General features: G+C 35.8%; 1 protein-coding gene across 1 annotated transcript in view; it reads left to right on the top strand.

Annotated features, from left to right (window-relative positions):
* The window catches only part of FNTA (farnesyltransferase, CAAX box, alpha), a 33,655-nt gene extending 21,170 nt beyond the window's left edge, over positions 1-12,485 (top strand). Inside the window, exons 6-9 of the mRNA XM_037813319.1 lie at positions 5,249-5,397; positions 8,026-8,088; positions 10,678-10,849; positions 11,118-12,485. Coding sequence (XP_037669247.1) covers positions 5,249-5,397; positions 8,026-8,088; positions 10,678-10,849; positions 11,118-11,240 — 507 coding nt within the window. The 3' untranslated portion in view covers positions 11,241-12,485. The remainder of the gene's footprint in view (positions 1-5,248; positions 5,398-8,025; positions 8,089-10,677; positions 10,850-11,117) is intronic.

The following is a 12,485-nucleotide window of genomic DNA, read 5'->3' on the forward strand; positions in this document are numbered from 1 at the left end:
GGTACCTGGCTTATATATTCTTTGGCACTGACACTTTCAAGTTAACCGTAATAGTGCAACTCAAGTGAAGGAGTAAAGGGACCCCCCTCCCCAATCCATTACAGATTGGATATATGTTTGTTGTATTTTATGTATATTTCATTTATGTAAAATACATTAAAAATGAATTACTTGAAAAATGAAATTAAACCGTGTGTGTGTATGACTACTACTCAGCAATAAAAAGGAATGTATTACTCCTTTTTACATTGGATGGATCTCAGGGGCATTACACTTGGTGAAAAAGGTCCATCTTAAAAGGTTTCATATTGTATTGATTCCATTTGTATAACATTCTCAAAATATTAAAATTGTAGAGATGGAGAATAGTTCCATAGTCGCCAGTAATTTGGGAAGGGGAGGGTGCAGCTATAAAGGGGTAGTGTGAGACAGTTTCTTTGTGGTGATGAAACAGTTCTATATTTGATTGTGGTAGTGGTTACATGGAACATGAAATTGCCTGGAACTATAACACTACCACACCCGCCCCCACCCTAGCCACACATCCACAAAAGGGTATGTAAAAACTGGTGAAATCCAAATAAGGTCTAGTTAACAGTATTGAACCAATTCCATTTTCCTAGATTTGAAATTTTATTTTAGTTTTGTAAAATGTTACACGCTACCATCACCCCTGCCCATTTCCAAATGTTTAAGTTCACATTAGTTGAACATTCTCCTCATAATAAGCATCTGCTCCCCATTCTTTAGCATCATTCTAACCCTTTGACTGAAGGGTCCATAGGGCCTTGTTTGTTTTTAAAATTTCCTATAAGTCTGTAATTATTTTACCCCCCTACATAGCCCCAATTTTTTACTATTAGGTTCAGCAGACATAAAATTATTCTGCCAAATTGTTATAAAAACTCCGAAATGCCTTGTATTTCTGTACTTATGTTGCAGACTGCAAGCAGTTTGAGGACCAGCACCAATCAGTAGCCCACACTAGTATGACTGAACTATACTAGTAATCAGCAGATGGAAAATTTCACAAAAATATATCTTCTTTAATGCATTTTTTTATTATCAGCCATAAAGTCAGGTACTATCATCCTGAAATTCTTACTTTTTTTTTACTATTATCAAATAAAAAATATAACTTCATTAACTTTTTCATAGTCAGAAGTTTCCAATTTGTGCAATATTTTATAGTGTTGGCCATTCTATCCCTTTTTCAAATTGTCTTTATTGTTTCTCTTCCCTCGTATTTTTTTTAAATTAAAACAGCTTTATAATGTAAAAATTTATGTCCAAAAACCAATTGTATATATTTTTCCACATGCATTTTAGTGTATTTTTATTATGTATGTGCATTTTTAAAATTATACATATTTTTATTGAAACTGTTCACATGCCATACAACTATCCAAAGATCCAAAGTGTACAATCAGTTGCCCATGCTACCATCATACAGCTGTGCATCCATCACCACAATTAATTTTCAATTTTTAGAACATTTTCATTAGTCCAGAAAATAAATAAAGACAAAGAAAGGAGACTCAAATCCTCCCATACCCGTAACCAGCCCCCCCTTATCGACTCATAGAATTGGTGTAGTACATTTGTTACTGTTGATGAAAGAATGTTAAAATACTACTAACTGTAGTATAGAGTTTGCAATAGGTAATATTTTTTTCCTATATGCCTCTCTATTATTAACTTCTAGTTACAGTGTCATACATTTGTTCTAGTTCATGAGAGAGATTTTTAATATTTATACAGTTAATCATGGACATTGTCTACCACAAGAGTCACTGTTTTATACATTCCCATCTTTTAACCTCCAAGTTTCCTTCTGGTGACATACGTGACTCTGAGCTTGCCCTTTTCACCACCTTCACACACCTTTCAGCACTGTTATTCTCAAAACACGCTACCATCACCCCTGCCCATTTCCAAACGTTTAAGTTCACACTGGTTGAACATGCTCCTCATAATAAGCATCCGCTCCCCATTCTTTAGCATCATTCTGTATCCTGGTAACTTACATTTCATGTCTATGAGTTTACATATTATAATTAGTTCATAACAGCGAGGCCCTGCAGTATTTGCCTTTACGTGTCTGTCTTATTTCACTCAATATAGTGCCCTCAAGCTTTCTTCATTAACCCATTTTTTTTTAAGATCGTTTTCACATACCATACATTCCGTCCTAAGTAAACAATCGTTGGTTCCCTGTATAGTCACGTATTTATGTATTCAGCACCACTGCCACTATCTATATAAAGACATATCCATCTCTTGCACAAAGAAGGAGGAAGAGTCAAAGAAGGCAGAGAGACAAAAGAAAGAGAGAGAAAACAAAAACAAAACAAAACATGACAGCTGGAAAGCAACAAAAGAAAAGATAGCATTAACCTAAAGTAGAATAAAGAGTCAGACAACATCACGACTGCCAGGAGTCCCATACCCTTCCCCTATTCCCCCCCCACCACCCTCCATACGCATTTAGCTTTAGTATATTGCCTTTGTTATATTAAAGGGGGCATAATGCAATGTTTCCATTAATTATAGTCTCTAGTTTGCATTGATTGTATTTTCCCTCCAATCCCACCCTGTTTTTAACATCTTGCAATGTTGACATTCATTTGTTCTACCTCATGTAAAAACATATTTGTACCTTTTATTAAAATCGTTGAGCACCCTAGGTTTCCCTGAGTTACACAGTCCCAGTCTTTATCCTTTATCTTTTGTTCTGGTGTCGCACGTGGTCCCAGCCTTCCTCTTTCAGCCATACACACTAGTCGTCTTTGTTCAGTATACTTACATTGCTGTGCTGCTATCTCCCAAAATTGTATTCCAAACCTCTCACTCCTGTCTTTTCCTTTCTGTCTGCAGTGCTTCCTTTAGTGTTTCCTGTAGAAAAGGTATCTTGTTCACAAACTCTGTTATTTTCTATTTGTCAGAGAATATTTTAAATTCTCCCTCATATTTGAAGGACAGTTTTGCCGGATATAGGATTTTTGGTTGATGGTTTTTCTTTTTCAGTATCTTAAATATATCACCCCACTTCCTTCTTGCCTCCATGGTTTCTATTAAGAAATCCACACACAGTCTTATCAAGCTTCCTTTGTATGTGATGGATTGCATTTCTCTTGCTGCTTTCAGGATTCTCTCTTTATCTTTGACTTTTGAGAATCTGATTATTAAGTGTCTTGGCATAGGCTTATTCAGATCTGTTCTGTTTGGGGTATGCTGTGCTGCTTGGATCCATAATTTTATGTCTTTTATAAGAGATGGGAAATTTTCACTGATTATTTCCTCTATTATTGCTTCTGCCCCTTTTCTCCTCTCTTCTCTTTCTGGGACACCAGTGACATGTACATTCTTGCTTTTCATTTTGTCCTTAAGTTTCCGGAGATATTGCTAGTATTTTTCCATTCTTTTCTGTATCTGTTCTTTTATGTAGGCTTTCAGGTGCCTTGTTCTCCTGTTCCTGAGTGTTTTCTTCTGCCTCTTAAGATCTGCTGTTGTATGTTTCCATTGTGTCTTTCATCTCTTGTGTTGTGTCTTTCGTTTCCATAGATTCTGACAGTTGGTTTTTCGCACTTTCAATTTCTACCTTATGTACGCCAAGTGTTTTCATTACACGGTTCATCTCTTTTGCCTTATCTTCCCTAAATTTTTTGAATTGGTCCAGTACTGGTTGTTTAATTTCCTGTGTCAGTTGAAATGTAAATTTCTTCCTTTGACTGGGCCATAACTTCGTTTTCCTTAGTGTTGGTTATAGTTTTCTGTTGTTTAGGCGTGGTTTCCTTGGTTACCCCAATCAGGTTTTCCCCGACCAAAACGGGCTCCAGTCCCAGAAGGAAGAACTATTCAGTATCTGGTTTCCCTGAGGGTGTATCTTAGAAAATTGGTACACCCTGTGAGGCCTTGAGTCACTGTGCTTTTCTGCCCAGCAAGTGGTGCCTGTCAGCCTATAACTCCAGCCTTGTGTAAGGAGGTGTGGCCCATGGCTGTTTTCCCCCAGGCTCTTGGCGTCTGGTTCTGAATGGAAGGCAGGTAGTAGAGCTGGGCCCCACCTCTTTCTTCTTAGAGAAGATAGACCCCCTAGGAAGATGTCATGAGCATTTCAGTGGTCTCTGCCTGTGCTGTCTCCACCCTTGTCTGGATGAGAGTGCTGGGAACTGAAAATGGCTGAGGCTTTCTCCACTGAGCCAAAACAGGGAAAGAAAGCCTCCTTCAGGGCCAGTCTGCAACCACCCTCTGACTCTCCAAGGTCAGTCATCACCAAAGCCTCTGTCTGCTCGTTGGGGATTCCTAGGTTGTATTGAGCAGTCCCTGCTTGTTAATTAAAACCCCAGTTGGAGCTCAGCTGAGCTATATTCGCTTGCTGGGAGAGAGCTGCTCTCTAGCACCACGAAGCTTTGCAGCTTGGGCCGTGGGGGGAGGCCCCCCCCCCCGGCTTAGATCCGCAGTTTTTACTTACAGATTTAATGCTGCGATCTTGGGCATTCCTCCCAATTCAGGTTGGTGTAGGATGAGTGGATGGTCACTGTCCCCCTGCAGTTATTCTGGATTATTTACTAGTTGTTCCTGGTTGTTTATTAGTTGTTCCAGGGGGACTAACTAGCTTCCACTCCTCTCTATGCCGCCATCTTAGATGGTCTCTGTATGTGCATTTTTAGTGCTGTTCTTTTTACTTTACTATTATGTATACTTTTGCTTCTCAGTTATTTTTAGATGATATTTAAAAGCTACCATGTCACATCAGGTTAAAACACTATACTATAGTTAATCATTCTATTATCAGTGAGTTCAGAGTTTTTTTCCCTCCTAAATTTCCACCTTAACAATGCTGTTTTAATCATTGACCTAGATATACTACTTAAATTTTTTTTTTATTTAGTTCTTAAGAATAATTAATTATTCTAATAATACCTCTTGATATCTAAATTGTTCCTCAAGGAGATTATACTAATGAATTACCGGCCACTCTGCCTGCTAATGTGTTTTCTCTTGCTAGTTTTTTTCCTTCCCTATGACTTGTTTCCTATTTACTGTAGTGTGTCTTCTCAGGCTTTACCCTCAGTTTCATACTCTCTCTCCTTCAGTATCCTTGAGCTGCAATTAACACTTCCAAATTGTAACAAATCTTAAGTCTCCAGTTTCACATTCTTAACTTTGTTTAAGTTTCATTTAATTTTACTGTTTTCAAATAATGGGACATTTCTAATTGGATGTTTTGTTTTTTATTTTCTTTTAGGAATTTAAACTTTGGGATAATGAGCTGCAATATGTAGACCAACTTCTCATAGAAGATGTGAGAAATAACTCTGTCTGGAACCAAAGATACTTTGTAATTTCTAACACCACTGGCTACAATGATTCTGCCATATTGGAGAAAGAAGTCCAGTTAGTAATGTTCTGCACTTGCTCATTGATTTAAAAAACATATTTGCCATGTCTCATGTGTTGGGGATACAGCAAAGATCAAGACTCACCCAGATCCTACCCTACTAATAGGACAGAACACTGAAATGAAACATATAATGATAAATTTAAAAATATAGTACACCTCTACTTTGTAGTGTCTTAAGTTTTTTGAAATGTTGTTGCTACTAGAGATTGAGAAGAATCAGATTCCATAGTGTCTAGAAAGGAGGATTTGGGGTCAGATGAATCTTTCCTGTGAGGGACTGTCCTGTATGTTTTAGGATATATAGCAGCTTCCTGGGTAGCCCTCTCCCCAGATATGACAACCAGTAGTGTCTCGACATTGCCACATCTCCCCTGGGGAGCCAAATCACCCCTTGTTGAGAACTGTTGCTCTAGTGTACAAAAGGCTGTTACAGGAGTAAGACAGTTTTAAATTGCCATGAACTTCTATATTATATCCATAAACTTTAAAAGCTGCCTTTTTTCAGACTGTCCATTTTGTCTCATTATTAAATTGTACCTGAATGGATATAAACTTAATATTTAAATGTGCTTATTGTTTTTAAAGCCTGATTAAACTATAGTCATAATTTTAATTATAAAAGCTGTTTTAACAGCTCCTGGGAAGAGCTGATTTATCTGTCTCCCTGGCCCTCACTTCTGCTTGGATCAGGGCAGCTAGGTCTTTTATCTGTTCTATATAGAATTCTAGCAACTTAACTTTTTTTTTTTCCAAGTCTGTAATTAAAAAAAAAAAAAATGCTTAACAATCCACTGTCCTACACTTAGTCTCTTCTCCAAGCTTATGTCTGGAGCAAACTCATGCCACTCAAGCACATTTTATGCTTTCTTCCTATTGCTTTACTGTCTGAAGCTGTGCTGTCCAATATGGTAGCCGTTAGTCAAATAAGGCCATTTAAATTTAGTGTAATAAATTCAATAAAAATTTAATTTGTTTAATAAAATGTAAAATTAAATAACATAAAATTAAGTATTCAGTGTTAGTTGCACTAACCACAATTCAGGTGCTCAGTAGCTAGCCGCTTGTAGCTAGTGACTACCGTATCAGACAGCACAACTATTGAACATTTCCATCGTCACAGGAAGTTCCAATTGGATAGTGTTGATACAAAGAATAACTGTGAACTTACTGAAATTATTTTGTCATATTAATCAAACCTAAATGCTAAAGCTTAAGTAGAGAAAATTCAGACTAACTTACCTGACACTGTTTATTATTTGTTTTTTTTCTTTTGGAGTTGGTGTTCTGTTGTGAGAGCTTTTAAAAAGTACCCTGAAGGAAAGCAAAGCATTACTCTTTAGGAAGTTCAGTAGCTTTCTCGCCAAAATGTAGAACACTTTTGGGTTATTCTACCTTAAATTAATCCAATTAATTATGGGTTCCAAATATGACATATTCCTTACTTAATATATTCTACTCATTAAGTTAAGAATAACAAAATATTATTTTTTAATTGAATATGAAGAGTTTGGAAAACCAAACTCTTTCTTAACCTTCAAAGGTAGATCATTGGCTTTCAGTTACCAAGAAGAAACAGAATAATCAGCCAAGAATCTAAAAGAGCTTTCCATACTTATTATCATTCTCTTAAGATGGGTTATAGAAATATCTAAAATGTTAATACTAGCTGTAGATATCTAGAATTTACAGTTCTATTAATGTTTTTTGACTCATAAGGCTATAGACATGTACTCATTAATTTTTTTCATTTTATTATAAAAATAATACAGTTATTGGGGGGAAATGATACTGAATTGTATAAAGTAAAAAGTCAAAAACCTTCCTTCCCCATCCCATTCTGTAGAGTGTGCTACAACTAGTATGAATCCTTCCAAACTTTATAAATATGTTTGCAAGCATTTATACACACCAACTTAAGCAATATTACGCTTTTTTTTTTCATTTAATGTATCATGGCCATGTAAGTACATGATTTACTGTTACTGTTTATAAGAATCAGGATTTAGCAGGCATTTACTATGTGCCAGGAATTGTTATTTCTCATAACTATGAGGTATACCTGGTGAAGAACTTGAAGTTCAGAGTAGTTCAATTAATATCTATAACAGATAATAACTGATGGGATAATTTCCATTCAGTCCATTTTTTATTATATTACTCAGATTATATATGTAATTTTTCTTTTTCAATGAGTAAGTCTTTGGCATAAATAGATGTTAGACTTCTTCTTTTTTCCCCTCAGGGTTGCTTTTCCATGAAAAGGAAAGTCTGCATGTTTTAGCCGACATTTCCCTCAGAGGAAAAGCCTCAATTAAAGGATATTTCCACAATTACCCATTGTGAATTGAAGCCTTTAGATTAGTTACATGTCTTTCCTCAGAATTAGACACAAATATATAGGAGGGAAGAACTATGTAAAAAAATTGACAACTGCAGACTTATGGGATTCTCTAATTTTGATATGACCTAGAGACGTGCCATAGTCCAATGAGAGAGAAAAGTGAAGACCAGACAAGTGAAAGTACATGTTAAGTTGTAACGTGTTTTTGTGGATATCTGTGATGGCAGTAATTTTTTACTACTCTTTTCAACTTATACCCATATGGGTCTTTTTCCTACAGGTACACTCTGGAAATGATCAAACTGGTACCACATAATGAAAGTGCATGGAACTATTTGAAAGGGTAAGAGATTGTTTTTGCTTGTTTGATGTAAAATAAATAAGTTTGTTTATGATGCATAATAGAATATATTCTGTTGTCTTCCAAATAGATAGTAAAGAGTTTTCCATTTTTATGAATCTCAGCAGAAGTGTAACTGCTGAAAATAGTGCTCCCTGTCCTTCACTTCACCTCTCAAGCAAATACCAGCACAACTTGTCAAACAGTCCATGAGTAAATAATAATGCAATTTTAATTGCATTTGTAAAACTTGTAGGCTTTATGGCAAAGAAGGAAATACCCACACACAGTTTGTCTTCAGCTCAGGAGCACGGTAAAGCAAGGTAGACTATTGACAAGCAGATTGCACAGATGTATAGCTGGACTTTCTATATTTTTTCTAGAGATACCCTATTACAAACCTCACTCCTTAAGTAGAAATGGTTTCACTTTTCTATTCGCTTTTCTGTCTGGCCACTGATAGAACCAGGCTTCTTTTTGAACTTAGAGGTTTCCCAAGGAAACTAGGCCCAAAGAGCATGAAGTGTGGAGCCCAGTCACATTTGGATATGTGTCAGGGTTTGGGGCCTGTAAAATCCAGACAGCCAAAGGGATAAGGAACCATCTCAAGAAATAGGAACATCTGTCCTGTTTTGTTTTGTTTTCACTTTTTAATTTTATTTAAGAAGATGTATTTTTACTTTTCTGTTGCTTTACTTTTATACAGTTTGAGTTGTAAGTGGTCATTTTTAAACTTCACTATCTTTTTAACTAAATTATCCATGATAAATTAACATATAATTTAAAAGTTTCATTTAGTTTCAACCCCATTCATTCACTCAGGAAATATTTATTTTACATTTATTACTTGGTAGGCCTAGGCACTTTGTTAAAAAATTTCATAAAGTGAATTTTATGTATATCTGTGGGGTATCCCAGTAGGAGCCTAAAGACACAGTTAAGTAATATTTAGAATCTCAAAAGAGTGGATACAGCTGAAGGTACCGAGTCAAGACTTACTCTTCTGTAGGTGGTAGTTGATTCAGAGATGCAGGAAAATGCCCAGGGTTAGAAGAGAAGAAAGCCATGGATAGAATCGGTGGGTGGAGGGGACATGAAGTTTGAAGGGGGTATAGAGAAAGTAGTGTTCTAGAGAAAAAGCCAGAGAAGTGTGAAGACTATCAGTTGAGGGTAAAATCATAGAAGCCCAAAAAAGAGAGGGAGTGATAACAATATCAAATGCCATAGATGGGTTAAGAAAGTACTTAGAAGTGACCAATAGCTTTCTTCATTAAGAGGTTGACAGTGACCTTAATGGAAGCCATTTCATTGACAATAGGAGAAACAGAGGTGGTTTTCAGTGGATTGAGAAATTAGTGGGAAAGGACAAATTAGAGACATTTATTGTAACAGTGCTTTCAAAAGTTTGACTGTGAAGAGGAGAGAAAAACCAATTGCAACAGGATATGTATGGTTAAAGAAGATTTTTCTTTGGCTGTTTTCTTTTAAGATAGGAGAGAATCATGTAGGGAGGATGGAGGTCGAAAGAGAAGAATTTGGATTTAGAGCACAAGTCAAAGGCATTCGACAGGAGGGAAACCTCTTTTTTAGGATAGCAAGAAAGGATGGGAGAGAATACAGTTATGTTTTTAGTTTGGGGGTGAAGTTGTTTATATATTCCCTTTCTTACGAGTTGTCAATCTATGACCTTTCTGGACTTTGTTCCCATAGAATGTTGTCCATTGTAGTGCTTGTATTAACTCACTTTAACTGTCTGCATTCCTTAGTAGAGAGTAACCTCCTTAATTGTAAGGAAATTTCAAAACAACAGTGCCTAGGTCTAGTATGTAATGGATGAAAAATTATTCACGCTTGAAATTTCCAATTTAATTAAAAAATAGAAAGCAAGGCCATTTGCCAAGAGGGAAGCAGAAGAATTTGGAGAAATTTAGAATTGATGAAGGCTTCCTTCCACACCAAGCTGTATCAGAACTACTAATAATGAGTTTAGAAGTAAAAGACTTTTAAGTGTCACAGCTTAGAAATCATGATCACTGCAAATGGTATCTTTTTGTTTTTGGGGTTTTTATTTTAAACTTCTTAAGGATTTTTAAAAACAAACCATAATAAAATTATCACACCTAAAAACACTTAATAATTCCCTAATATATATAAAAATCCAGTCAGTTCAGATTTACCTGATTGTTTTATAAGTGGATAAGGATCTAAATATCATCCACATGTTGCTTTAGTTGAGAAATCTCTTAATATATAAATTCCCGTTTCTTTTTTTACCTTGTCTTTTATTCATTTATCCTGTAGAGTAGTCCATATTCTGGATGTTTTAGCCATTGTTTTTAGTGGAGCATTCTAGCTCCTCATTCGGATCCTTAGGAGGAGTTAGTAGAAAGAGATTTTTGCTTTAATGCATTCGTTGCATTCACAGTCGACCAGAGCCAAGAACAAGTCCTCGAATTGAATGGATCCATACTTTAGATTCCTCCAAAATAAGTCTCCTTTCCTTGCATGTGTTTCATGGATCATCTTTGTTCTTATATCCTCTTCCACGTCAAAATTGGGTATAATTCTTTTTTTTTTTTTTTTTTTTTTTAGGATTTTGCAGGATCGTGGCCTTTCCAAATATCCTAATCTGTTAAATCAATTACTTGACTTACAACCAAGTCACAGTTCTCCCTACCTAATTGCCTTTCTTGTGGATATCTATGAAGACATTCTAGAAAACCAATGTGACAATAAGGAGGACATTCTTAATAAAGCATTAGAGGTAAACTGATGGGTCTCAGTGCTTTTCTTTTTGGGTCTACCCAGTGCTACTAAAATTTACGCCCCCTTTTAGCATAGTTACTTAAAATTCAGTGTAGAGCTATCTCTACTGTTTAAGACAACACCCATGCCACTAGTAAAGAAAGTATGTGACTGTTGGTGTATTTCACTTTCACATGATAAGAGTTCAGCTGTATTGGTTCAAAAGCATTTGCCCTAGAAATTGAATTACACATTTACTTCAATAAATTTTTATTTTTCGTTTTCAGTTATGTGAAATCCTAGCGAAAGAAAAGGACACTATAAGAAAGGAATATTGGCGATACATTGGAAGATCCCTTCAAAGCAAACACAGCACAGAAAGTGACCCACCATCAAAGGCACAGCAATAACACCATTCAGAAGAACTTGATTCAATACTTTTATTTTTTTAAGGGACTCTAATGCAGGAGTTTAAAACTAGAGCAACCACCCCTTTGCCTGTGCTGGCGTTAAACATGCATTGTAAAGGTATTGCTTTTTAACAATAACTAAGTGCAATGCTCCTTGGGCTCTGCTGCTATTCAGAGGAGCTCTAAGTAATTTGATTCTTTTAATGTAAAGTAACTTTGGAGGGGAAAAAGGAAAAGAAAATCCATAAAGGAACTTCTGTAGTCTTTTGAACATTTAGTCTAATCTGTTAGCATCAACTCCTCCCTAAAATGGTGTATTTGCAGCAGTAAGGATTGCAGGTAACTTGTGCGTAAGGAGTATGAGGTAACTTAAATTTAGGTTCAGTAAGCAGGGAATGCATGTTACTTTAGAGCTTCTCTGCCACACTGACAGTATCTTGCTATCACTGTAACCAACTAATGCTAAGAGAACAGTTTTGTAATAAAATTGTAGATGTATCTAAAAACAGTGCCATAGTGGTTTGGTTTTTAAAATATCATTTAACTATATACATACAGAGGAATTGTCTAGTCTTAGAAAAGCTGTAGAGGAAGAAAATATTGCTTTAAAACTGTAGAAACCATAAACATGATTATGTTAAAAGAAATGTTATTAAAATGTGAACTGGTCCAAGTTTTTGACTACAAGCAACAAAATCTACTCAAGGTAGTTTAAACCAAAGGGTTTATTAAGATATATAGATAGTTCACAGAATAACTGGCTGATTTTCTAGAAGTGCATTCCAAAACCATATCATGGATCTGGACCATAAAGTTGCTGCTTCCTATGCCAGGATTAGGAAAATGCTAAATCAGGAAGCCACAGCCCAAGCTGCCAACGCCAATACTGCCACCTCTGCCACATTCTTTGTGAGCAAATCTGCTTCTCTCCCATGTAATTCAGTTCAAAAGTAAAGGCTTAGTTTAGTGTATCTGATTGGTAGAATTACAGTCTAGTGTAAATATAACTTTCATATATACTGGGAAACCAAAGATTTTGTGTGACTCAAGTTATGGCGATATTCACTTAATTGCTGTGGTCTGGAACCAAACCCACAATATCTCTGAGGTATGCCTGTAATGTTATATAAATAAGAGTTTTTTAAACTGGGTTGTAACCCATTAATGGTTAATTATGTCAACTTAGTGGGTCTCAACTACCTTTTTTTAAAAAAAATGTAATAACAAATTTTTAATTTCATTGAA

The sequence above is a fragment of the Choloepus didactylus genome, chromosome 20, assembly GCF_015220235.1.
Source record: "Choloepus didactylus isolate mChoDid1 chromosome 20, mChoDid1.pri, whole genome shotgun sequence".
Taxonomy (NCBI): Eukaryota; Metazoa; Chordata; class Mammalia; order Pilosa; family Megalonychidae; genus Choloepus; species Choloepus didactylus.